A 25,173-nucleotide genomic window follows, 5' to 3' on the forward strand; every position below is an offset into this window, starting at 1 on the left:
GGCATAGAGATGTGCATATTTACTTAGAATATTTTAATAGAACACTATATTCAGAATTTAATTTTCAGAAATACTGTACATCTGTAGGCTATTTTAAGATGCAATCTATTTACAGCTTGGGAGGTTAGGGACTAGGAATTACAAAGCAGTTAAATCTCTCAATGAATTAAACTCTCATTTCTTCATGTGCAAGTTAAAACTGCACTCGGGAGCAGGATTTACAATCACTTCCCAAAAGCTCACATTCAGCAAGTCCATAATGGTTATAGAAATTGGTAGGTTGGAATAACTACTTCTATTTTGAAGTAGAAGATATGGTGAGGAAGAGTTTAGTCACTGACCTGTGAGCTGTTCACTGAGTCCATACAGCTGGCAAAGAAATAAGGCAAAGCCACATAGGGCTGAGAAACATAGCATAGGCATCCTGCCCATGACTGAATCTATTTGTTTAAATTTAAAACCTTCTCTAAAAGGATTTGACCCCTACCTACAAATTCTTGGGGCTTAGAAATGAGAGGTCACCCTAAAAACCTATTTCTGAGGCTTCTTGGAGTGCCTAGAGAAGGAACCCACAGGGGCTGTGAAAGGTTCCATCAGCTATTCAATTTTTACAAGTCCAATCATCAGGAATTAGAGAAGGAAAGGTGTTCTATTAAATATCTTCCTCATGCAGCCATATAGTAAAACTTCATTCAGAAAAGTGTGCTTTCTGATTCCCGATGGAATCCAGCTTGTCCCAAGTCTCTCTGTGATAGGGCTGGATCCCGGCTGTCCAGATTCAAACTAATCCCAACCATGTTTCCCAGACATGTGCTCATGAGAGCCACTGGAGAGGAAAACACAGAACAAGCTATAACCACTGAGGCCCTCCAGTGAGTCATGGCAGCAAGATCAGAGGCTTTGAGAACCAAGTAAAGAAAGATTTCTAAGTCCTTTCATTTCCTAACAAATGGGGCAGTGTCATTCTTTCTGATGGAAGTATAGAATTCCACTGTATATGTGTATATACACACACAACATACACACACACCACATTTTCTTGATCCATTCATCTACTGAGGGGCATCTGGGTTGGTTCTATATCTTAGCTATAATGAATACTGCTGTGATAAATATAGTTGTGCTGGTAGCTTTAGTATGGCCTTGTTTGTGATCATTTGGAAAAATGCCAAAAAGTGGTATTGCTGGGCCATAGGGAGCTCTATGTGTAGTCTTTGGAGGAACCTCCATACTGCTGTCCAGAGTGGTTGAACAAGTTTATACTCCCAGCAACAGTGTAGTAGCTTTCCCTTTTGGCCACATCCCCCCAGCATCTGTTGTTATTAGATTTCTTGATTATAGCATGCTGTTTTGTCACTGTACTTGATTTTGGTACCCTTGGTATTGTATGTTTATCTGAATTAGGGAAGGAAAGGTGAACAAAAAAAAGGTGAGACAGAGGGGAAAGGGGGAGCCAATGCAACAGTGATACTCTACACAATACTATGTTGGAAATCATCCCTACAACCTGGGGGGCGGGGCATGAGGGGGCGGGAAAGAGGGAGAAAAACGAGGGAAGGGGTAATAAGTTTGACAATAAATGTACTCACTACCTTACTTATGTGACTGTAATCCTTCTGTACCTTGACAATAAAATTAAAAGTAAAAAAAGACTTTTTTCCCCCATAACACATTGTGTTCTGCAAGAACTTTTTTCTTTTTTTTGTCGGTTGTGGGTCTTGAACTCTAGGCCTGAGCGCTGTCCCTCAGCTCTTCAGCTCAAGGCCAGTGCTCTACCACTTGAGCTACAGCGCCACTACTTTTTTCTTTTTAAGAACAGCAGTATGGCACATGCTTTTAAAGTAGCAATCCTTTGTGGTTTGGACTTAGGTACAATTTGGCTGCTTCATCTACATATCAAAAAGAAAGATATCATCAGGATAATACAATTTTTTTCCTGCTGAGTAGGAACTGGCATCTCAAATTATGAAAAACTCAATCAAAGGGAAATTAAAGTGAAAAAGCAAAGTAAAAGCAAGAAGCCCTGAGTTCAAGATCTCAGTACTGGCACAAAAACAAAACAAAGCTTAAAGCTCTAACCAGCCCTATCTAATTAATTAGTTGAACGCTAATTAATTGGAATCCAGCTTGTCAATATTCTCTCCCCTCATTACTTTCATTTTTTACAAGAAAAGTTAATTAGTCCAAATAGACATTCCTAATGTGGAGCGTATACAGCTGGGGGTGTGGTTTAAGTGGCAGAGCACTTGTTTACCAATGTAGAGTGTACACTCTACATTCAATCAGCATAAGTAGTGCTCAGTGAGAATCAATCATGCGGAGAGAAGAGGGGATCCCAACATACCATAGAGGCCTGAACTCACAAAGGAAGGACAGAAATGGGTAGCGTATTTCAGAAAGACTTTTAGGAACAGATGAACTACAACAGACAGGTAACCTATGCAATTAGAGAATAAACTCTTCTTGGGCAATTAGCCTCTAAAATTAGAACATGAAGTCAAAAAGCAAAATTTCCAATTTATCCCAGTCTTTGCACTAATGAGCCCTTATCAAGCATGGAATGCCTTTTCTCAGGTCAAATTATTTACATGTGAAAGAAAAAGTCCTCTCAAATCTAACAATTCCAAACTACCTGGGCCACTGCCAAAGCTCTCTCCCCTCAATATCCACAACTTCATCAAATAGTATCATCCTTTGGAGTTGGGAACAAAACCTAACACCAGTCCTCTCATGTGTCCTTTGTTTTTCTTCCAATTATACTCAGGATCTGACTCCTCACTGCCTCCCATTCACACTGCCATTATCACCATACGCTCGTGCAACCTGGAGAATCTCCTTATTCTCTGCTTCTGCTCTCGCCTCCCAATAATTAACTAACGTTCACACTACAGTGAAAGCCACCTTAGAAAAACAAAAATCAGATCATGCTATATCCTTGTTCTCTCAAATCCTGTAAGGATCTCTTAGCATACTTTATAAAATCTCATGTCTTCACTCATGACCAGTTCCTACTTTTTTCCAGCATCTTCTCCCACCATTACTCTGTGACAGTGATCGCTCCTGTCTTAAGGCATTTGCACCTGCCACCTCTGCACTTCCTAGACCGTTGAATGGCTTGACCCACAGTATCACATGCCTCCCCAACTTCCCTATCCAAAACAATACCACTGACTCCTGTCCCCCACCCCACTTCCATAAGCACATGCCACCAGTCCAAATCCTATCATCTGTATCTTTTATTTTGTATACATTTTTCTCTCCCACTAGAATATCACGTATTCAAAACAGGGACTCCGTCAGGGTCGATCTCTCTATACCCTTTATTCAGCACAAATACTAAATATATTACTTAATATATAACAAGTAACAGTTGCACTGACAAAGACATCAGGTGAAAATGAAAAAATGGATGAAAAAAGACATTAACATACTCATCAGAAATCTCAATATTGAGCTTCTGTTTGGTTTGGCTGAGAGTTGTGCGATAGAGCTTGGTGGCCATTTCAATCAGGTGGTCACTACTGAAGAGAAAGTCTCCTTTACTAGCAGCTTCTGAGCCCTGCAAGGGAAAACCAGAGTTAGACAATCATAATTTAAGACCATAGAGGAAGGAAATGTTTACAGGCTCAGCTGAAAATATACTTATGGTCTTATTAAAACATCGAATACTAGAGCCTATTTTTCCACAAGTAAACATATATGCCAAGAGCAGTGTTTCATTCACTTCCCTAGATCCCTTCAGCAAGATTATCCAACACTTTGCTATTCATAGTTGGTTGATGGGCCAGAAGTGACACTTGTGTCACCCAAGATCTTGTTAAAGAGATGTGTCATCTTGGGCTGCACCTCTGCTCAATGATTTAGAAACTGCAGCAAGTTTCACTGATATGGCTTCACAAACTCAGGTTCAAAGAGCACTCACTCAACTTAAAACTAATGCTGAAAACGCTGTACAAAAAATTCCTCAGTGACTGGGATTGCAAAAGAATGTAACAATAACACTTCCACCAAATATCCTACAGCAGTGGCTGTCAACCTTCACCACACAAGGGACTCAAACTAGGAGAACTTAAAAAAACAAAACAAAATGGGATGTTGATTCTCCACTCCAAGAGATTTATATAGAGGTGACTATAGATAAGAATTGCATATCAGTAGGAAACATATCAGGCAACAGAACTAGTCAGATAGGGAAAATGTCAAAATCAATGGTGAACTTTTACCTCCTTGAGGTGAACAGCAAAGAAGCCATCGTTTTGTGAGCTCATGGACACCTTGGTGACATCTACCAGAGGAACTTCTGATTTGATTTGCCCAGACTTTTGATCAGCAAGAAGGAGATTATTGTTTGTTAGGAGGAAAATTCGAGACGTACTCTAAAACAAAACAAGATATAAAATTATGATAAAAAATATCCCAATAAGGGCCATGAACTCAAAACATTAGTTATTTGCAAAAATGTCTATTTTATTCCAGCTATCTTTCAGCAAACATATCTATGTAAAATAAGAACACACTAGAGATATAAACAACATACTTTAAAATCATAATAATTTCAAGAACAAGCAAAATTCTGCCGAAGCCTCAAAGTGAGGTGTAATTTCTTCACAGTTAACTACTAGGAGTGAGAAGTCAAACTTTAATATTCGGAAAAAATACAGAGGACTGATAGGCTCTTCTTTGTCTTTAAGGTTAGCATCTTTACCTTCCCATTGGCACGGTTAATTTTGTTCACAACTTCAGCAATGATGATCTTTTCCTCAATGGCATCTTTGAGTTTCTTATACTTGGGATTCTTATTGATTTCCAGGTATGCACCTTGGAATGGTTGTCCAACACTAAAGAAAACCAATTCAAGCACATTAGAAATGGTTTGAAGGGTAAATACCACTGGTAAAAGGAAACAAGTCTGTTGACTCTAAGGAGTAGCTGCCAACTTCATGAAAAGTTGTTTCAGGGCTGGGAAGGTGGCTCAGTGGTAGAGCGCTTGCCTTGCATGCCTGAGGCCCTGGGTTTGATTCCTCAGCACCACATAAGCAAAAAATAAAAAGCCGGAAGTGGTGCTGTGGCTCAAGTAGTAGAGTGCTAGCCTTGAGCTGAAGAGATGAGGGACAGTGCCAAGGCCCAGAGTTCAGACCCCACGACCGGACCAAAAAAAAAGAAAAGTTGTTTCAATTTATTTTATGTATTAACATGTATCTGTTTTAAATGTAAGTTGGAAATGAAACCATATCCTATTTTAAATTTATATCTGGATGTAATCATGGCCTTCAGTTGCTAAGACTTCGATAAAAATGTTATCATACAGAGCAATCAGGATGGAAACCACTTCCAGTGACAGCCAGACTGCAGTACATGGCTATGGGTGAAGGAAAAGGCAATTTCTTGAAATCTGTTAATAGAAAGTTAACAGCTGTTCACAAAGGATTTACTAATGCCTTTAACCAGTATGTACGTGGCATAGAAAAACAAGATCTGAAATAATTACCATCACCAATTCCAAAGAAAAATCTCATTTCCTTGCGAAAATAGGAAAATCAATAAGACTTCTGGGGATGCATAGAGTAGGCAATCACTTTAGAAGAAATGATATAACACTTAATACTGCCACAAAACTGTTTCGAAGTGGGCAATCTATGAAAGGAGACGCAAGCTCCCTTTCTGGGATATGACTCTAAGTTGATGAAAGTGGCCAGACTTACAGAGCAGGAAAGTCTGCAAACAAATTATTTTTGGCAATAGTTGTAACTGTGCACATGCCACTAGATGCCAATATTCCTGAAGACTATTGGGGTGAATCTTTGAGGGCAGTTTGTTTAAAGACACCAAAAAAAAAATAAATAAATAAAAAATAAAAAAGGAAATTGCTGCTCCAGGCTTCATTTTGAGTTACTTACTTCTGGCAATGTGCACATATGACTTTAAATGCTAGCGTGGTGGGTGGAGGATTGGGGAAGAAAAATCCATGTAGGCGGTCAGTGTTTCACAGCTCTGAGGATATAAAAGGCTGACGCCCATAGGAGCCACAGCTTCAAGGAGTGGTAGGAGGGCAAATTATTCCACCTCTCCCACTCCTGTGGGACGAGGACACCACCACCCTTGAAAACTGATAAAACTAAGCCCCCCAAAAGACATTTTTTGGTGTTCATCTTCAAGTATGTATTTAATAATAAAAAGAAGTGCTAAGAATCTTTTGTTTTCTCAGAAATGTATTCGCCAGTCTTTAGTTTTCGAAAAGTCATCTACAGGGAATGTTGATTAAGAACAGTACTCGAACTTAAGAATGTATAAAGAAACCGTTGAATAAAATTAGTACTGAAGAATGCATACAGTCAGTGTGCTTGTCTGAATATAGCTGAGATAGCAGGGATATTGGACAATTTTAGATTTAGTCACTGTGTATGACTTAAGGAACTATATGCCACCTTAAGGAGGTAAAACAACAACCCAAGGAAACTCCAGTTTAAAAGATTTAGACCAGGGCTGGGAATGTGGCTTAGTGGTAGGATGCTTACCTAGTATGCATGAAGCCCTAGGCTCAATTTCTCAGTACCACTTAAACAGAAAAAGCTGGAAGTGGTGCTGTGCTCAAGTGGCAGAGTGCTAGCCTTGAGCAAAAGAAGCTCAGGGACAGTGTCTAGGCCCTGAGTTCAAGCCCCAGGATTGGCCAAAGGGGAAAAAAAAGATTTAGAACATAAATAGTCTGACAAAAGTCTGACATGGATACTGATATAATCTTTTAAAAATAACAACTTTCTAATGTGTGTAGTAACAGAACCAATATAAATAATAAAGCACACATAAGTACTTACCACATATAGACAAAGCTAATTTTTTTAAACAGGTTTTAGTTTAAAATTATATACAATTTGAATTTTTTGGGGGGAGTGGTGCTAGAGATTGAACTCAGGGTCATGTGCTTGTAATTAAGTTTTGTGCTCAACACTGGTGCTCTACAAGCTGAGCAATAGCTCTACTTCTAACTCTTTGCCAGTCAACTAGAGATGAGTCACTGACTTTTCTGCCTGGGCTGGCTTTGAACCATGATCCAAAGATTTCAGCATCCTGAGTAGCTAGGATCATAGGCAAGAGCCACTACCCTATTCCTGTGAGAGTGTGTGTGTGTGTGTGAGTGCACAGACTCGCACAGACAAACACATGCATCACTATTGTCTTGACCCCAGAGCCTTTATGTCTCACTCTTTTTATTTTGCTCACAATTCATACTTTACTACTTGAGCCATGTCTCCAGTTCTGATTTATGCTGCTTAACTGAAGATAAAGGTCTTAAGGATTTGTCTGCATAAGTTGGCTTACAATCTCGATCCTTAGATTTCAGCCTCCTAAATAGTATTATCAGTGTAAGCCACTGGTGCCTGGTACAACTTTTTTTTGTTTTTATTTTATTTTGTTTTTTGTTTTTGTTTTGTTTTTAATACCAGATTAAAAAAGAGATGGAAATTGTGCATGGTGGGGGTGAGGATAAGAACATGAGAAATGCAGGATATTTATGAATCTTCAGATGAGCACTCTTTCACAACAACTTGATTCATTAGATTTGCAGTGTTTTGTTTTTTTGTTTTCTTTTTCCTTTTCCTTAGAATGTGTGTCCATAACAAAGCAATTGCCGCTATGACCATTGAGTTAGGAGACTGAATGACACCAGTAGCCCAGGCTGAAGTAATATGCAAAGAGTAATCACTGCCACACTCTCCCATTGACCTTGGAAGTGAGTTTCTGACCTGGCTTGTTATGGCAGGAAGGTTGCAATAATGATTACACCATACTACAAAAAGAATCTGAAAACAGGAAAGTACAATGCAATTAATTTTAATAGTCTATATAAATTTTAATTTATATGACTTCCAATTACTTAATAAAGTAGTCAAGCTAATGCCAATGGAACAAAACCAAAACTGCAATCTCTTTTTTCATCAAACACACTATGAAACATAGCTCAAGTGTGGTTTTGTGTTTTCATAAATAGCTGATTATGAAATGATTCATCAGATTAAAAATGGTTCATTTATAACAAAACTTAAAAGTTTCTAAAAAAACCTACAAATAAATATATGTAAGGGGAAAAATGGAGGAAAAAAGGCACTTATTAATATGTAAGGGGAAAAATGGAGGAAAAAAGGCACTTATTAGTAAGACAAAACCAAGATACCTGGACGGGTATAAAGCCTTCTTGTCTTTGAAGAGTTCACTGGCTTCTAGTTTCTCTTCATAGATAAGTTTCTGCTGGTCTGTGAATTGGTCTCTGTATTTTTTACACTGTGAGATATAAGAAAACACACAACAGATCACTTTTATCAGTAAATCAGCAGTAAAATTCTTTTCTATTTCTTCTCTATACACTTATAGTGATATGACCATAACTGTACTTAAGTTTCAATCTTCTGCTTTTCATATTTACATTTTTAATATATCCAGTCACTTTTGTGCTTTCTTTTTCTTTATGTTTTATTGTAAAAATGCTGTATAGAGGGGTTACAGTTACATGAGCAAGGTAATGAGTACATTTCCTATTAAGCATTGTTGCCTCCTCCTTTGTTTTCCTCCTACCCTCCCTTCCCTCCCACCTCCACAGCTACAACCCCCACCCCCACCCCGTCCCACTCAGAAGTTGTAAAGTTTGTTTTCAATGTAGTGTTTTGTACATCTCACTGTTACAATGGGTCAACCTGTATCCTTATTTAAGCATTTTGTTTTTTCCCTTCCCCTCTCTGAATTATAGAAGTGTAAATGCAAGATGCAGGGCACCGACATCAAATACAGTGAAAATAGAGGTTATACCGTGGGGGAGGAACATAAAAAGCAACAAAATTTGTCTTGTATATAAGTTTATCTGATTTGGGGAGGGGGAATCACAGAAATAGTAGGACACTAGGTGAACCAATGCAACAGTGGTACTCACTAGACATGTTGGAAATGAACTTTACAACTGGGGGGAGGAGTAGGAAAAATGAAAGAGGGGGTGAAAAGAAATATATTCATTGCCTTACTTATGTAAGAAGAAAAAAATTAGCATTTTTTTTTTTAAGTTGGGCATGGTGCCTGAACTCTGGGCCTGGGCACTGTCCCTCAGCTCTTCAGCTCATCTAGCCCTATACCACTTGAGCCATAACACCACTTATGGCTTTTTCTTCTTATGTGGTACTGGAGAATTGAATCCAGGGCCTCATGCATGCAAGGCAAGCACGCTACCACCGATCCACCTTTCCAGCCCCAGCATTCATTCTTAAACAAGGTAAGCCAACACCAATAAGAACAATGAGTGTAAATATAAAAACTTCACTCAAAAAGGCCAGACACATATTCCTTGTTTTACAAAGTCAGTCTTGAAAAAAAAATATTATAAAAGCTATTCTTTGTGTTGTGGAGTTTAATATGCTTCTTCAAAACACACCAGGCATATACCATGAGAGGTGTGAATCCATTATGCTGTATCAGTCCCTGAAAACACACCAGCCCCTTACTAAGGCTGTTAGTCTCTACAGAGACTCACAGAAAAAGCATCACTTTTTTTTTTTTTAACCAAGTTGTTTGACACACTGACCCCAAAACTTTGTAAAATAATTCCTATTCTTTCTACATAATGTACATTCTATTTTCCATTTTATTGTATTTCATTTAGAAATGATGACAGTAATCTACGAAGTTGATTTCACAAGCCAAAATATGCCACGTCTTTATTTTATTTTATTTTTTTAAATTTTATTGTGAAAATACTGTACAGAGGGGTTACAATTACATGGACAAGATAATGAGTACATTTTTTATCAAGCATTGTTGCCTCTTCCTTTGTTTCCCCTTCCTATCCCTGCCCTTCCTCACCCTTCCCTGCCAAAGTTGTAAAGTTGGTTTTTCGACATAACGACTTGTACATCTCATTGTTGTAATGGGTCCACCTGGATCCCTATTTAAACTATTTGTTTTTTTCCCTTCCCCTCCCCAAATTATACTAATATCAAATACAGCGAAAACAGCAGTTATACCGTGGGGGAGAGATATACAAAGCAAAAAAGAAATCATCTTATAAATATGTTAGAAACAATAGCAAGAATGAAAAAAACATTTGAGTCCTTATACCAAGATAAGGCAGGTAAGGGTGGGTTTCCTGAACCTGGGGAAAGTAGAGTAAAAGCAAATCCCAGCAGCTCTCTGTTGCCATTTCTCTGAAATATTTCTAGGGCAGAATCAAAGGAGGAGATGAACAACTGAGAGGTTGCTCAATTACAGAACAGAACTGAGTACCATTTCATATATGGTACTGGTACCACTTATTATAATCCTTAGCAATAGTCACTTATGTGATTCTGAAACATATAGAAAAAACCTATACAGCAGGGCAGGGATAAGCTGACCAGCAGAGGTATGCACTGGTTGTATGCACCTAACATCAACTTATCTGACCATTTCTGCTTGTCTCAGACATATACTAGTTATTGCAAATAAGGGAAACCATGGGACCTATGTTTCTTTGGGCCTGGCTTACTTCACTTAATGTAATTTTTTCCAAGGCTTTCCATTTCCTAACAAATGGGGCAATGTCATTCTTTCTGATAGAGGCACAGAATTCCATTGTGTATATATACCACATTTTCTTGATCCATTCATCTATTGAAGGGCATCTGGGTTGGTTCCATATCTTAGCTATGGTAAATAATGCTGCAATGAACATAGTTGTGCTGGTAGCTTAAGTGTGGTCTTGTTTGTGATCATTTGGGTAAATGCCCAAAAGTGGGATTGCTAGGTCATAGGGGCACTCTATGTGGAGTCTTTTGAGGAACCTCCACACTGCTTTCCAAAGTGGTTGAACAAGTTTACACTCCCACCAACAATGCAGTAGGGTTCCCTTCTGTCCACATCCCCTCCATCATCTGTTGTCATTGAAGTTCTTGATTAGAGCCATTCTTTTTTTTTTTTTTTTTTTGGTCCAGTCGTGGGGCCTGAAATCTGGGCCTGGGCACTGTCCCTCAGCTCTTCAGCTCAAGGCTAGCGCTCTACCACTTGAGCCACAGCGCCACTCCTGGCTTTTTTCTTTTTGCTTATGGGGTGCTGAGGAATCGAACCCAGGGCCTCAGGCATGCAAGGCAAGCGCTCTACCACTGAGCCAACTTCCCAGCCCCTTGATTAGAGCCATTCTAACTGAGGTGAGGTGGTATCTCAATGTTGTTTTAATTTGTATTTCTTTTATGTCTAGGGAGGTTGAACATTTCTTCATGTGTCTATTGGCCATCCTTCTTTCCTCTTCAGAGAAGTTTCTCTGTAAATCTTACCCCACTTATTTATTGGGCAGTTGTTTCTTTTAGGATTTGTTGTTGGGGGATTTAATTTTTTGAGTTGCAGGTATATTTTAGATATGAGACTCTTGTACATTGTATGGCTAGTGAAGATCTCCCGCTAATCCGTGGGCTTTCTATTGCTCTTGCTAGCTATGTCCTTTGCCATGAAGAAGCTTTGCAATTTCATGCAATCCTATTTGTCCAAACTTTGATTTGTTGTGTTTCTGAGTCTCTATTAAGAAAATTTCAGTCTGTGCCAAGCACACCTAGGGTTTCTCCTATGCTGTCTTGTAATGTTTTCAGTGTGTCTGCTTTGACTCTGAGGTCATTGGTCCATTTGGAGTTGATTCAGGTGCAGGGTGATATATAAGGATCTAGCTATAGTTTTCTACAAGTGATTAACCAATTTTGTCAGCACCATTTACTGAAGAAGCTGTCTTTCTTCCATTCTTTTTTAGATGGCTATAGGTCTGTGAGTTCATTTCTTGGTTTTCAATTTTATTCCATTGGTCCTGAGGTCTGTCTTTGTGCCAGTCCCAAGCTGTTTTGATTACTATGGCTTTGTAGTAGAATTTGAAATTTGGTATTGATATTCCTCCCACACTGTTCTTTTTGTTAAGGATTGTTTTTGCTATTCGGGGTCTTTTATTGTTCCATATGAATTTTTGGATGCTATGTCTTATAGTTTGGAAAATACAGTTCCAAATTCTGCTATTACTACTTTACAATGTGCATGGAGATCAGGGAGATTTCTTCAGACCGAGGATGCCAGGAGAGGAGATAAGAATGGCCAGAGGGCAAGGATGGTTATTGGAGGAACAGTGCAAGAAATTCAGTTAAGGTAGAGGTGGAAAACCACCACCGAAATAACTTCATGAAGGTGAGTTGATGCTGACCCTTCCTGTGGAAAGGCTCCCTTTAGGAGTAAAAGCATTTTTACTCCCTACCCGTGTCCCTGTCAAGGCAGGTAAGGGTGGGTTTCCTGAACCTGGGGAAAGTAGAGTAAAAGCAAATCCCAGCAGCTCTCTGTTGCCATTTCTCTGAAATATTTCTAGGGCAGAATCAAAGGAGGAGATGAACAACTGAGAGGTTGCTCAATTACAGAACAGAACTGAGTACCATTTCATATATGGTACTGGTACCACTTATTATAATCCTTAGCAATAGTCACTTATGTGATTCTGAAACATATAGAAAAAACCTATACAGCAGGGCAGGGATAAGCTGACCAGCAGAGGTATGCACTGGTTGTTCTTTACTAAATATAAGCCCTTGAATCCAATGGTTTTATTACATCTGAGAATGGCATACACAATAAGCCCACCTTCATGTATTTATTACCTGTAGTTTTGACCAAGTACAATGAAGAATGAGAATAAATTTCAAGAACAATTTGAATCCCCACATGCACATTACGCACATTACATAAATGCAGAAGCAGTCCTATTATTATCCTAGTATGATCTGCTGAGCGTTACCCTGTCCTTAATTTTGTGAAACTGGCAAATGGAAATTCTCAAATGGCAAGCGATGCCCCAAGAGCTATGGAATAGTGAATGTACTTAATGTAAGTGATAAACACAACAGTTTATGTTCACTGAAAGGTGGAAGCTGGGTGGTGTTATGGGAAAATGAATTAAGCTGATTCACAGTGCAATACTGAACTCTATGCAACCCAAACATTTGCAGTTTTGTCTCCATGGCAGTCTCCTTGGAACCACTTACCCACAGATATCAAAGGTTTACTGCATCCAGTACTGTACCTCTCCACTAGGTTAGTAAAATAAAGTCAATGTCTTCAACTACTACTCCATGGGTCCCTACATTTAAATTATACTCTATGTGCTAATATAAAATTTAGAAAGGGAAAATAGATGCTGAAATTTAATAGTTTTTATCTCCTGCAGTATTCTTTCAGACAAAGAAAACCAAGCAAATAAAACTGAACCACTGGAAACCAACTGGAACCTAAAACACAAAGTCAGTGCTTCAGTGAGCTATTTCTAACCATAACCAAGAAAACCACAGAGGCAATACCTCAACCACTGCAGGATTCCTGACAGAAACCTAAGTGCAGCTTAAAATCCTCAAGCAATTCTCTTTTAGACAAAGGAAGAAGGTGCTAAAAATCTCATTTTATAAAACAGCTCTCAAACACTCAAGACATTTAAGAAGTCTTTGAAAAAAAAAGTGGCTTTGTTGTTTTTTTTACCCTCCATAAATGGAAAATCCTTTTTAGTTCCTTGTGTGTCGAATCCAGGAATAGGTACGGTCTTGATGGCCAATTCTTGTCTATTGGCGATAAAGAAGGCATCTTATTTTTCATTTCCAAGAAGTATTTTTGTATCTGTGTTGAGTTTGAAAGAAAATACACCAGAAAAAACATTTATATGCTCCGTAATCAAATCGTAATCTTTAATAATCCATAAAAGCTTTCTATGTCTTTATTCCACTTTTGTACTGATTAGGGGAAATCTGAGTCTTACTAATTGAGAGGTTATTAATACTAATACTTATGCCAATACTAACTAATATTAACACTAGGTAACACTAAACAGCTTTAATCCCAATACAATTGTACATGGCTATTAATTATGCACAATTAAAACTGGTTACACTTAGGTGCTCAATATAGTCTCTGATTCTTCATATATAGATCATGTTCATCATTTTAGGAAGTTCTATTGGATAGCATTTGTACAGAATATAGATAGAACCTCCTGCCCTAAAATGGTTTGATTTGGGATATTTTGACTAGATCATTATGTATTATGCAAATACAATATGGCATTCATCATACTTTTGCATTCTGATCTTTTCTTAAGTTACTGATATGCTCATTTGAGATTCTGAGCAGGTCAGAGAGTACAGTTCCTAGCTAGCTACATGATCAAGAAGGAAAACAACTGATATTCTAAAGTGGCCTGTGTTTAAGCTATGTTTGACAGGTTAAGTGTATTAAATGTATTCTTTTTTTGGGGGGCGGGGGAGGAGGAGAAGAGTCCTCGGCTTGAACTCAGGTCCTGGGTGCTGTCTTGAGGTTTTTTTTGCTCAAGGCTAATGCACTATCTCTTGAGCCATAACTTTACTTCCAGCTTCTTAGAAAGTCATTGAAGAGTCTCACAGACTTTTCTACTGGGGTTGGCTTCAAACTGCAATCCTCAGATCTCAGCCTCCTTGGTAGCTAGGGATTACAGGTCTAGCCACTGGCACCCAGCTTAAATGTATTCTTGCTATAAGATATTTTCAACTTATGATGGGTTTAATGTGTTGAAACTCCATTACAAGTCACGGAGCACTTCTGCTTAATATGTACAGGCAGGCACAATAAGAGCCTTTTATCACTATTCCATTTTAATCTTCTGTGAGGTTAGTCTTAACACTATTCTCATTTTACGCATAACCAAATGAAATCCACAGATGTTAAGTTACCTGCTCAATTCATAAAACTATAAGCAGCAGTGCAGGCTGGTAGGTTCTAGCATTTGTACCCCTTTCCTCATTACATATACAAATGTAAAGGCCAAGAGCCACCTGGCATCTAGTTTTGCCAGTTTTGCTTTCCCACTACCCACTAATTGGACTATGCAGCTTCACAGGGCAATAACCTGGCTTTCTCAAGTTCACTTGACAGAGTTTTCTCTGTCAAATAAGAATAACATCGGATTAATCATGTGCAGGCCACTATTCTTAACACCATTCTACTTGAAGTTGGGGGTAGATGATACAAAAAGTACTAATTCACTGTTAAGTTATATCTTAATCTTTATCAAGAGTCACTATCAACTTTTTAAAAAGACACTATTTTTCAGAATTAGTGCTTTTTAGTAGTCGAATAATGCAAATCATCCATACAAACCAAGTATCAACGTACAATTCTCTGAAGTGTAAATTCATAGATTTTCTTTCCAGCATTAGCTCTAAAGAATTTTCTGTACTCCCTACGCACCTTTAAAAAGAAGATCAATGGTTAGAGTGGAGTAGGTAAGTGGACAACAATGAGAATATATGGAGCATGTATATATAAAAATATCATTTCTGGATTGAGTGAACCAATTTTAGCACCCTCAGACAGCAGATACACTGACTGGGACAAAAAGAAACTAGAAGACACAAAGGGAAAACACCAGAATGAACTGATAGTTTAAATTCTTCCAGTAGCTTCTAAAGACCCTGATGATTTGATGAGAAAACATTATAGGAACAGTCTGCAAACCTGTCACAAATTAAAATACAATTCAGATATAAAATATGTCATTACATAATTAATTACACAAAGAATTTTTATTTTTGGTGCCAATCCTAAGGCTTGACCTCAAGGCCTGGATGCCTTGTGCTCTACTACTTGAGCTACAGTTCAACTTCCAGATTTTTTTTTTTGGAGGGGCAGGGGAGTGGCTAATTGGAAATAATGAGATAATAGTCTCACAGACTTCCCTGCTTATTAGCTAGCTTCAAACCCTAATCCTGAGAGCTCAACCTCTGGAGTAGCTAGGATTACAGACATAAACCACCAGCACCCTGATCTGTCAAACTGTTTTATAAACAATAAAAACCAAATCTGAAAAACCATAGTGACTTTTCTAAAAAACTCAAGCATATAAAGATAGGACTTTAGTGCTGTATACCGAGAACTAAATGTGGCTAAAAATAAGAATTTAAACTGTTATTATCTGTACTAATTTTTCTCATATACCCCTAAAACTTATGGTTAATGCTATCACAGCATTTAAGACATATTATAGTTTTACATCATGCACCTTGCCACCCTGTCAAAACTTCATTGCATATACTAATGTCTAGCAACAGTAAATGAGGTGTTTGTTGAATGAATGATAGTTAAGTTCTGAAGTAGAAGGGATTTTTTTAAAAAAAAAAATGTATTACTATCTAGATAGAAATGGGAGAAGGAGAAGTTAGCAAACTATTAAACTATTTGAATAATTCAAATGTTTTGTACCCTTTGTTTCCAGTTTCCTGGATTTTAACATATACATCCCAAGTATTTCTACACTAGAGATTGTAAGTTAACTTACCAAATCTCTTGTAGATTCACGTTTTCTACTTTTTTAAAAAAATTAACATCATGTAACAATTCAAACTGAAGGTTTCCATTCCTTCAGGAAAAGTATGTCATAAAGAGACGTGTTCCAACTGACTTGAATTTCACTGATCCCAAGTGACCTGCCTCCCATAAACTAATCTGCTTGCCTTGTGCTTTTTGAGTTCAACTCATTCTATATACCTTAACATTATTAACTTTTTTTTTTTTTTTGTGCCATCTACCACACTTGTCAGTTCTTCCTTTTATTCATGGTCCAGTTATCATTTCTCTTATACTCATGGAAGTATTAGATTCAGGTCTGGGCACAGTAGCTTATGCCTATAATCCTAGCTATTCAGGAGGCTGAGATCTGAGAAGTGAGATTTGAAGCCAGCCTGGCCAGAAAAGCTAGTGAGACTCTTATCTCCAGCTGTCCAGCAAAAAGCCACAAGGGGAGCTGTGGCTTCAGTGGAAAAATATCAGCCTTGATTTAAAAAAAAAAAAGCCACATGAAGAAGGCCCAGAGTTCAAGCTGCAGTATTGGTACATTTCAAATTTCCAACTTACAAGCGTGAAAGGGACTGAAGGGGTGACTGATATCTGTTAGATGGATTCTACAATGATAACAGCACAGGAACATAGACCAGTTAAGGTCAGTTAAGGGATGTAAGACCTACTCATTCTATTTAGTAGCTCATTCTATTTAATCTCATCTAAATGCCTTTGGATACTGCATAAGGCAGGGCAGAGCTCCCGACAAACATCTGAACACACTACAGGGGTGGCCCATTAAGGGTGTCAGGAATCCTTAAGGGATCCAATATACTTTTCACAAAAAAATTAACCATTCCAAGGGGCAAAACTGTTGTTCATAGCAAGATAATTCACTTAAAAATTATTACATTCTTGGGCTTTAATCTTATTTCATAACAAGAGTGAAGACCAAAAAAACTTCTATCTTGTTGAAAACTAGGAGAAATATTACATACAAAATAAGTCCTGTTAATTTCTGATAAAACATTCACCTCCAGGCTGAATTTGCCTTACAGGATACAAATGTAAACCTCTAAGGTAAAAATCTTTTTAAATCACATATAAATTAAGCCTAGAAAACTGTAGCTAAACATACTACAGATAGAAATTATTATGGAGTAAAAACCCCACTCAGTGTTGTTTTATTTCTCCCTTTTATGAAAATTACAATGAAAATGAGAAGATATAAGTAAAATGGAAAATGTTTAGTTTTGTTTGAATTCAAGCCAAAAGTAGAGCTTGTGTTGACTTTTCTCAAGTACATCTGCTAAATTCATGTTTCAGCTACTTCTTGATTATTTCAAAAATTATTTTATGAATACTCAGTAAAAGGGTAATTTACCAAAAATTTGTAGGCTAAACTTTCAGGGGAAAATGGAGGATGTTCAAAGTAGTATTCAGGAATACTTCTAAGGGCTGCTCAGATTCAGAGCAAAGGATTTCTAAGTTAATATTCATTGATTTAGAATAAGAGGAAATGTTCTTAAGATTCAAGTAAAAATAATGATAAGGATTAATGGGAGGAGCCAAAAATTAACTGTGTGATTCACTATGGAGATTAGTTATTGAATATTAAGAAGTCCAAAAACCTTTCCAGTACAACATCTGAATGTTTGAATGATCAGTTATAGTTAGATATTTACTTATGTGTACCATTTCCTGCTATAGTAAACACCATTTTGAAATAAAACATGTCCTACTCACAAGAAAATTTAACATTCTCTTTCACTGAATGGCCCACTAATTTCTGTCATCTTACTTATCAAAATCTTAGTTAACCCATGCAAATCGCTTTGGTGTGTGTGCTAAACCATTAGAAGGATAGTCCCTTTGAAGGAAACTTGACTCCAAGTAGTCAATGGTACAGCAGAACAAACAGATTAAAAGAAACAAAACCTGTCATCCCCAGGCTGGTTACTGTGGATGGTAGGTCAGTTTCTAGCCCAATGATTGGACTCTATCTCATGATTAAAAAAAAATGTTATAAGGATAATGTAAGGTAGAACTCTGGCAACTAAGTAGTGCATAACATATGTCACACTGCAAATAACTTTAAATCTATTATTATTTGAAGAATTTAAAAGCTACATTAAAATCAGACAGATATTAAAGTACAATTGTTTTTCCTCCCTCACAAAGAAACATAATTAGGCAAGCTGACATTTCCTAGAACTGTGCAGATCATCAGCAAGCATCATCAGTAGTTTTGGGGGGGTTAGTAGGTGCTAGGCTTTATGGAATTCACCCTGGGCAGGAAGAAGTGATGGAAGAAGTACCTTCAGTCCAAGCCAGTAAGCCCAAATGACAGCAACTGCATGCTTACGCCTAGCCTCCTCCTTCAAGCGTTTCAATTCCCTTCGAGCCTAGAATGTTTTTAGATAGTAAATAAAAGAGACAGCCCAATGCAGACAGCACAAATGACCAGAAGAAGATACCCCACCAAATAGAAGAGCTAATTTACAAATAGAATTTCAGAGTAGAGAGACAGTGAGTAATCATTTCAACCCAAGTAATCACTGCAAAGCTGGCACAGCCGCTGGTCTTTTCAGTGCACTGAGATTGTGCTCTGGATGAAGGGAAGGCTATGTGGGATCCACGGAAATTACCTCCAGCTCTCACTCACCTTCCTTCCTTATTCTTTTTCCTTTACCTCATTCTCCACACACTGAACTCCCTTATCAAAATTGTACAACTGAGTACCCTTAATAATTTCACTAGACCTCTCTTTGCTGATGGTATACTGTGCTGACAAAGCAGTAAGAATCTCTTGGAGTTCACACACTTGGATGAATAAAAAGATAACCCTGTGAACCACCAGCTGGAAAATGGATGTGTTAAGCAACAACACTCTAAAATTCTTTCTGGTAAAAAAGATGAGAAGGAACAAATATAAAACTGGATTTCACTGGGTAGTTTAGTGCTTGCTTAGCATTTACAAGGACCTATCACTGCCCAAAACAAAGAAATTGTAGTTAAGTCCATTTAAAGATTTTTAAATCAATCTCAAGGAAAAATTAATCTTAAGACTTTTAAGGAACATAAGTAGGTATGATCTTTCAAGATTTTATAGTATTGCAACTGTGAAATAAATAAGCTCAGTGGGATAAGGGAAAAAAAAAAACAAATACAAAAAAAACCTCTGGTTAGCTTTTGGCAAACTAACTTTGCTATGCTGGCCAAAGCTGACTATTCTCATTTTTCTCACAAGATAGGGCTGCAAGGTAGACTTAAAAAGGACAGGAATCTGTAGATACTTGTGTTCTGGTCTGGAATACACATTTTTAGTCAAGATGACCTTTGATTTTCTAAGTAACAAAAACATCTAAAAATTTTGTCCCTTGGGGTATGTGAAATGTTCACAGAGCCCATGACTATGCCTGGGGATTACTGACAGTATTTCAGGAGGCCTTTGTTTCTGAAAACAAACAGCTGATGTTGAAATTCTTGGGATTCTTCTGTGGCCATTGGAGCTAGTTTTTGCACGAACATAGTTTTCTGTGAAATCAGAGATGATTGTTCTTTTCACATATTTTGCCTGTAATAATCAATAGCTGCTGGAGTCAGCCTAAAAACACACTGTCATTCATGGATTAATTTTCTTAAGGCATGCGTTAGGTGTTTTCACTGTCAACATACTGCACAAGACAGTCAAGCCCAAATCTTAACATCCCAACATGCCCCACTTCTGTATCAAAATACCTCTACAGAACTGCCAGCACCCATCAGTGAGTAGGGGGAGGTTGACCACACATGCAGGTTAGAGTTTAAAAAAAGAGTAAGTAATCTAGAGCTTTATTAGTAAGCAGTTAAGGTTTCTTTGGCCTAGACATGCCTAAATTTTCTATGCATCTAGCATCTGTAGTTTTATTAAGTCTGGCTCTGTTGGGACATGCACCAGGGTGAATTGCTACTAATTGTTGTTATTCATCCCTTCTATGCTAGAGATGAGCATTAGTTACTGCAGAATTCCAGGATGGAATGACGGGATGTGTGCAAGTACCTTAGATCCAAGCCAGTAAGCCCAAATAACTGCAATAGCATGTTTATTCCTAGCCTCCTCCTTCAGCCGTCTCAGTTCCCTTCGCGCCTGTGATGCATTTGAAAAGGAGTTACAGAAAAGTTTAAGGCAGGAAAGGTTACTGCTGCTTCCCAATGGAGAAAGAACAAGAAAGACACCAAGTCACCACACCAAATAGTAAACACAAAAAGCGTGTGCCACCACCCCACACCAAAATGTTGGACAGAGCGGAAGGCAAATGCGTGCTCAGTAGCTTAAGCCAGTGAAAAAGTTTCTGCCCCTGAATCTGAAGGCCCATCGTTCTATATGTCACACCCAACCTACCGCCTTCCTCAGGGTCTCCGGCCTACCTGGGTTCCATGCCAGTATGCTGCAATGGTTGTGGCTGCTTCCTTACAGCGCTTCTGATGCTTCAGTTCCCGCAGGATTTTTCGAGCCTATAGAACAGGATCATTCCCCCAAAGTCAGTGTTTAAATAAGAAATTCATAGTGATGAGAAAAAGATACATGAAGGGATGAAGAGCCCTCGCACCCTCGCTTTGGTGGAGTATCAACAGTTTAAAGAAAAGGAAATCTGCAACTGACTATGAGACAGCATGATGCCTAGCAGGATGGCCCCCATAAAGATGCGGACAGCAGTCCTCTCCCCATAATCAATAGGGGAAATGTGACCACAGAAAGTAAGCCAGTACAAGCTGGAGAAAAGATTTGATCTCAGAATGTGGCAATCTCCAATGATCTTGCAAAGTCTCCTCTGCTGTTACTGTCTGAAATACAACTGTAACTGTCCACTGTATCAAAAAGAGTCTTACAATTCTGACAAAAGATTATTACACTGATCCAAGATCAGTGGTTTCTTTCTAGTAGTTGTTAGAAATTTTACAGGGACCAAGAAAACATAGGACTTAAAGGCAGAAGACTTTAAGACCTGGCTTGGTATCTTAAAACTGCACTCTGGACCCCAGGGTCTGGCAATAACGTAGGACAGTCAAGCCCTCAGGCTGGCCAAAACCTAGATAAAGGTCAACCAAAGCTACTGGATATGAGGCCCAGGCTGTACTATGAAGTAGTCCTGGCCCAGGGCATAACCTCAAAAGTATCCTCTCTAGACTGAGACCATCCCCCAAAACACACTAACAGGAAAGTGATGGTAGGAAGAGGCTCTAAGTATGGGGAAGGGGTGACAAAAACTTTGTTATATAGGGCTAGATGGTAAATACTTTTGGCTTTTGAGGTCACACGGCCTCTATTACAACTGTTAGACTATTATTGTACGTAGTACTGAGCAGCTGAAAAACAAGTAAATGAATATGGTTATAGCCTTGTAAGTTATTTATGGGTCCTAAAAATCCATATTTCACGTAATTTTCAGGTTATGGCTTCTCCTTTTTGTTTTTTGTTTGCACTCAAGGTTGGCATTCAACCACATGCCTCCACTCCCAGCTTTTTGTTGGTTAAGTAGAGATAGGAGTCTTACATATTTGCCTAACAAGGTTGGTTTTAAACAGTGATTTTCAGATCTCAACCTCCTTACTAGTCAGGATTATAGATCTGAGCCACAGATGACCAGAATGTTCTTTTGCTTATTATTAATAATGGTATAAAATATCCAAACCCTTCTTGAATTGCAAGTTGCAGGAAAACAGATTACAGGCAGATCTGGCCTATGGGCCATAGTTCACTGACCCCTGGCACAAGCTCTGGTATGAAGGATCTGGAACTGGGTAGCCAACTGTGACTACTCCCTCTCCCGCCAACCACTAGTCCTGGGCAGGTCTCAGGATCTTCCCGTCTTGGGGCTGCCCGGAGAGGGTCACTGCAAAGTTGCTGGGCACTGAAATCTAGCAGAAACCCACTGGCAAGGGAGGAATAGCTATGACAGCTTCTTGGAATATGGCCTCTCTTGAAAATATGACAAGAAAATATGGAAATCGTGTACAATATTAAAGAACATCCTGCTTGGAAAACAAAGCTCTCTGCAGGCTGGTTAGAAGGAAGCAGTCAAGACATGGTCAGCAGGGAACCCCACTTGGGCCATAATATTTACCCTTTCCAGATTATTGTTTACCAGGAAGGCAGGACATGGAGAAGCCTTCCTGTAGAGTGAGTCTAAAGAAATCTTCCTTTTGAAGCATCCCTCCGTCCCCCACCTCCCCCCCACCCCATCCCCGAAAAATAAAGCATACTTCTTTTAAACTCACCTTCCAACCACGGATATAAGATTGAATCACCAAGGCAGAACTTTTTGTCTGCTGATACTTCTTTTGTTGCTGTAGGACAGAGTAGGAAGGTATTAGCAGTTGTATTTGCATATCTTTAATGTGAATAATGCTACTGCAATGGTGTCTCTACCATCCACACTTCTGATCCAACATTGTAAAGAAACGAAACAGTTAAATTCAAAGTACAAAAATCAGCATGCTCAATATAGCAACTTCTAAGTGGTTCAAGACCACCCGGACTCATTGTCTGTTCTTTGTATCACACATTGTTACAATAATGGTCTCACACTGCCAATATTTAAATCAACAAGTGTTGAATGGAAACACAACAGGTCTATCCATATCTGCTTTAGATTGCTCTCTCTTCTCGCTATTTCACACTCTGCAACTTAATGAGCTCACCTCTATTTGACCTTCCCAGGTCCTTTTAGATTTGTTATTTTTACTCTGTTTCAGGCTGAGAAAAACTGGCAAGTGGATATTAGTTGTCTAAACACTTATCTATGGGGCCTGAAACATAAATGTGAGTCTGACTCCAACTCTGTCCTCAAGGACTTTCAGAGGACGAACAACAGTACAAAGGATCAACAGACATTGGGCTAGAGAGCACAGCAGGGCAGATTCAGAGCAGCACGGGGTCATGCCAGGTAAATAGAGTTAAAGATGACCTGGTAGGGCACCATGCTTTGGCTCAAAAAGTTCAATGCCCAGAAGCCTTGCTCACTTCTAAGGCTGTTTCAGAGAGAGGCTACAACACTTCTCTCTGAGACAGTGAACTTTGACAGTGATTAGTTTCCAACGTGTGTGAGAACCTGGGCATCTCTGATAAAAATTTAAGCATTTCAATGCACAAAAGCTATGCTGTTCAACTTTCACTTTGAAAGGACTAGATTTGTTCAGCTTCTGTTCCTTGAAGTATGAGATGCTTGTAGGATCCTTAGATCCACTTTGGAGATAAGACAATATATAATCAAGATAGGTAGCTTTAATTGTAGATATAAAGTGTTCATTAAAAGACTCATGTACAGAAGGCTTGGTCCCCAGCTAGTGATGCTATTTTGGTAGATGCTGGAAATTTTAGGATGTGAGACCTCACTGGAGGATGATGTAGGTCACTGGAGAGCATGCTTTTGAGGGTTATATCTGGTCCCTTCTCTTTGCATCCTGTGTGCCATGTCATCATGGCACACAGACCCAGAATCAATGGAGTCAAGATTATAGGCTGGAACTTTAGAAACCATGAGCCAAAATGAATCCTTCCTCCTTTAAGTTGTTTGTTTAATCGTCACAGCTCTGAAAATGTTAATATATAAGTAGAACAAAAGTGGATGCCAAGGGGAAATCCAAGGGAAATCTAGACAAGACAGTTGCCTTCTCTAGGGCTCAGGTATATCAATTGTCACATAAAGCTTGGAACGATTTAAGATGTTTCATAGAGTAAGCTCTCAAGCATTTATGAACAAACTACATACATAATATGACCATTACTTCTGACACCTATGTTGTTGTTGTTTAAATTCTTAAATGTCCTCAAAATAACTCTCACTTTAAGATTGATCTTAAGGAGCTATACTATGTAAAGTATCACAGAATATGGTCTAATTAAAAATACAAACCCGGTGCTGGTGGCTCACGCCTGCAATCCTAACTACTCAGGAGGCTGAGATCTGAGGATCACGGTTCAAAGCCAACCAGGGCAGAAAAGACCCCGTGAGATTCTTATATCCAATTAACCACCTCAAAACTGGAAGTGATAAGAGTACAAAGAAGCTCAGAGACAGTGCTTAGGCCCTGAGTTCCAAGCCCCACAGCCAACAAAAACAACAAAAATACAGCAACTAGTGGTGACGTTGATCAAGATGTACTATACCCATAAATTGACATGTTGAATTGGAATCTCTTTGTCCAACTACTTGAAGATAATAAAGAAAAATACAGTACCTCAAAACAAGAATTAAAAAACTCTTTAGTGTCTTGAGAAGAGAAACAGATTAATCACTGCCTTCAATAACACATAACTTGGCTGCAGTATTCAGCTCAAAGTTGAAACAAATATAATCACTAGAACAAAGTTCATGATATCCTAAAAACCAGACAGACTAACATCCATTCAATTAACTCAAAATAATATCACTCATAATTCTGACCATTATGAATTAGTGATAAGGCAACTTTTTTCACATAGTGATCATAAAGCTTTGTAGCAGGAGAAAGGGAGAGAGGAAGACAGGAAGGAAAAGAAAAGTACTAGCTGCTTCTGTTTTTTTTTTCAGTGCTGCTTTTTTACTTTCTATCTAAAGTTATATCTCCCCAATTATTCTTTATCTCTGTTTTCTATTTCTATCCTGGAACTTAGAGCAATCTGCAATTGTACTGATTACTTATTTGCTTAGATGTCTATTTGCCTCTTTCTACATAGAAACCTGATCCAAGTCAGAAATTTGGTGGCCTGTACTTGCTGTTTCCAGAGCCCAGAATAGTAGATGTTTCTAAACTACTTGAAGAATGTACCTTCTTAAGCTTGATTTTCTTTCTTAACTCTTTTGAGGTACTAGGGTTTGAACT

At 38.4% G+C, this 25,173-nt stretch overlaps 1 protein-coding gene across 5 annotated transcripts in view; it reads right to left on the reverse strand.

The window, feature by feature from the left end:
- Myo1b (myosin IB) overlaps positions 1-25,173 on the reverse strand; it is a 173,453-nt gene that overhangs the window by 3,180 nt on the left and 145,100 nt on the right. For 3 of the 5 annotated variants that reach the window (XM_042688266.1, XM_042688267.1, XM_042688268.1), the window contains exons 21-30: positions 22,588-22,656; positions 20,737-20,823; positions 20,369-20,455; positions 18,645-18,731; positions 15,166-15,240; positions 13,504-13,638; positions 8,171-8,277; positions 4,706-4,838; positions 4,224-4,376; positions 3,432-3,559 (exon numbers count right to left, since the gene is read on the reverse strand). In XM_042688266.1, the coding sequence (XP_042544200.1) occupies positions 3,432-3,559; positions 4,224-4,376; positions 4,706-4,838; positions 8,171-8,277; positions 13,504-13,638; positions 15,166-15,240; positions 18,645-18,731; positions 20,369-20,455; positions 20,737-20,823; positions 22,588-22,656 (1,061 nt within the window). The remainder of the gene's footprint in view (positions 1-3,431; positions 3,560-4,223; positions 4,377-4,705; positions 4,839-8,170; positions 8,278-13,503; positions 13,639-15,165; positions 15,241-18,644; positions 18,732-20,368; positions 20,456-20,736; positions 20,824-22,587; positions 22,657-25,173) is intronic. The other 2 variants (XM_042688269.1, XM_042688270.1) reach the window with 2 other exon arrangements.

This window comes from Dipodomys spectabilis, unplaced genomic scaffold (genome assembly GCF_019054845.1).
Source record: "Dipodomys spectabilis isolate Male_0828 unplaced genomic scaffold, ASM1905484v1 ptg000115l, whole genome shotgun sequence".
Classification (NCBI taxonomy): Eukaryota; Metazoa; Chordata; class Mammalia; order Rodentia; family Heteromyidae; genus Dipodomys; species Dipodomys spectabilis.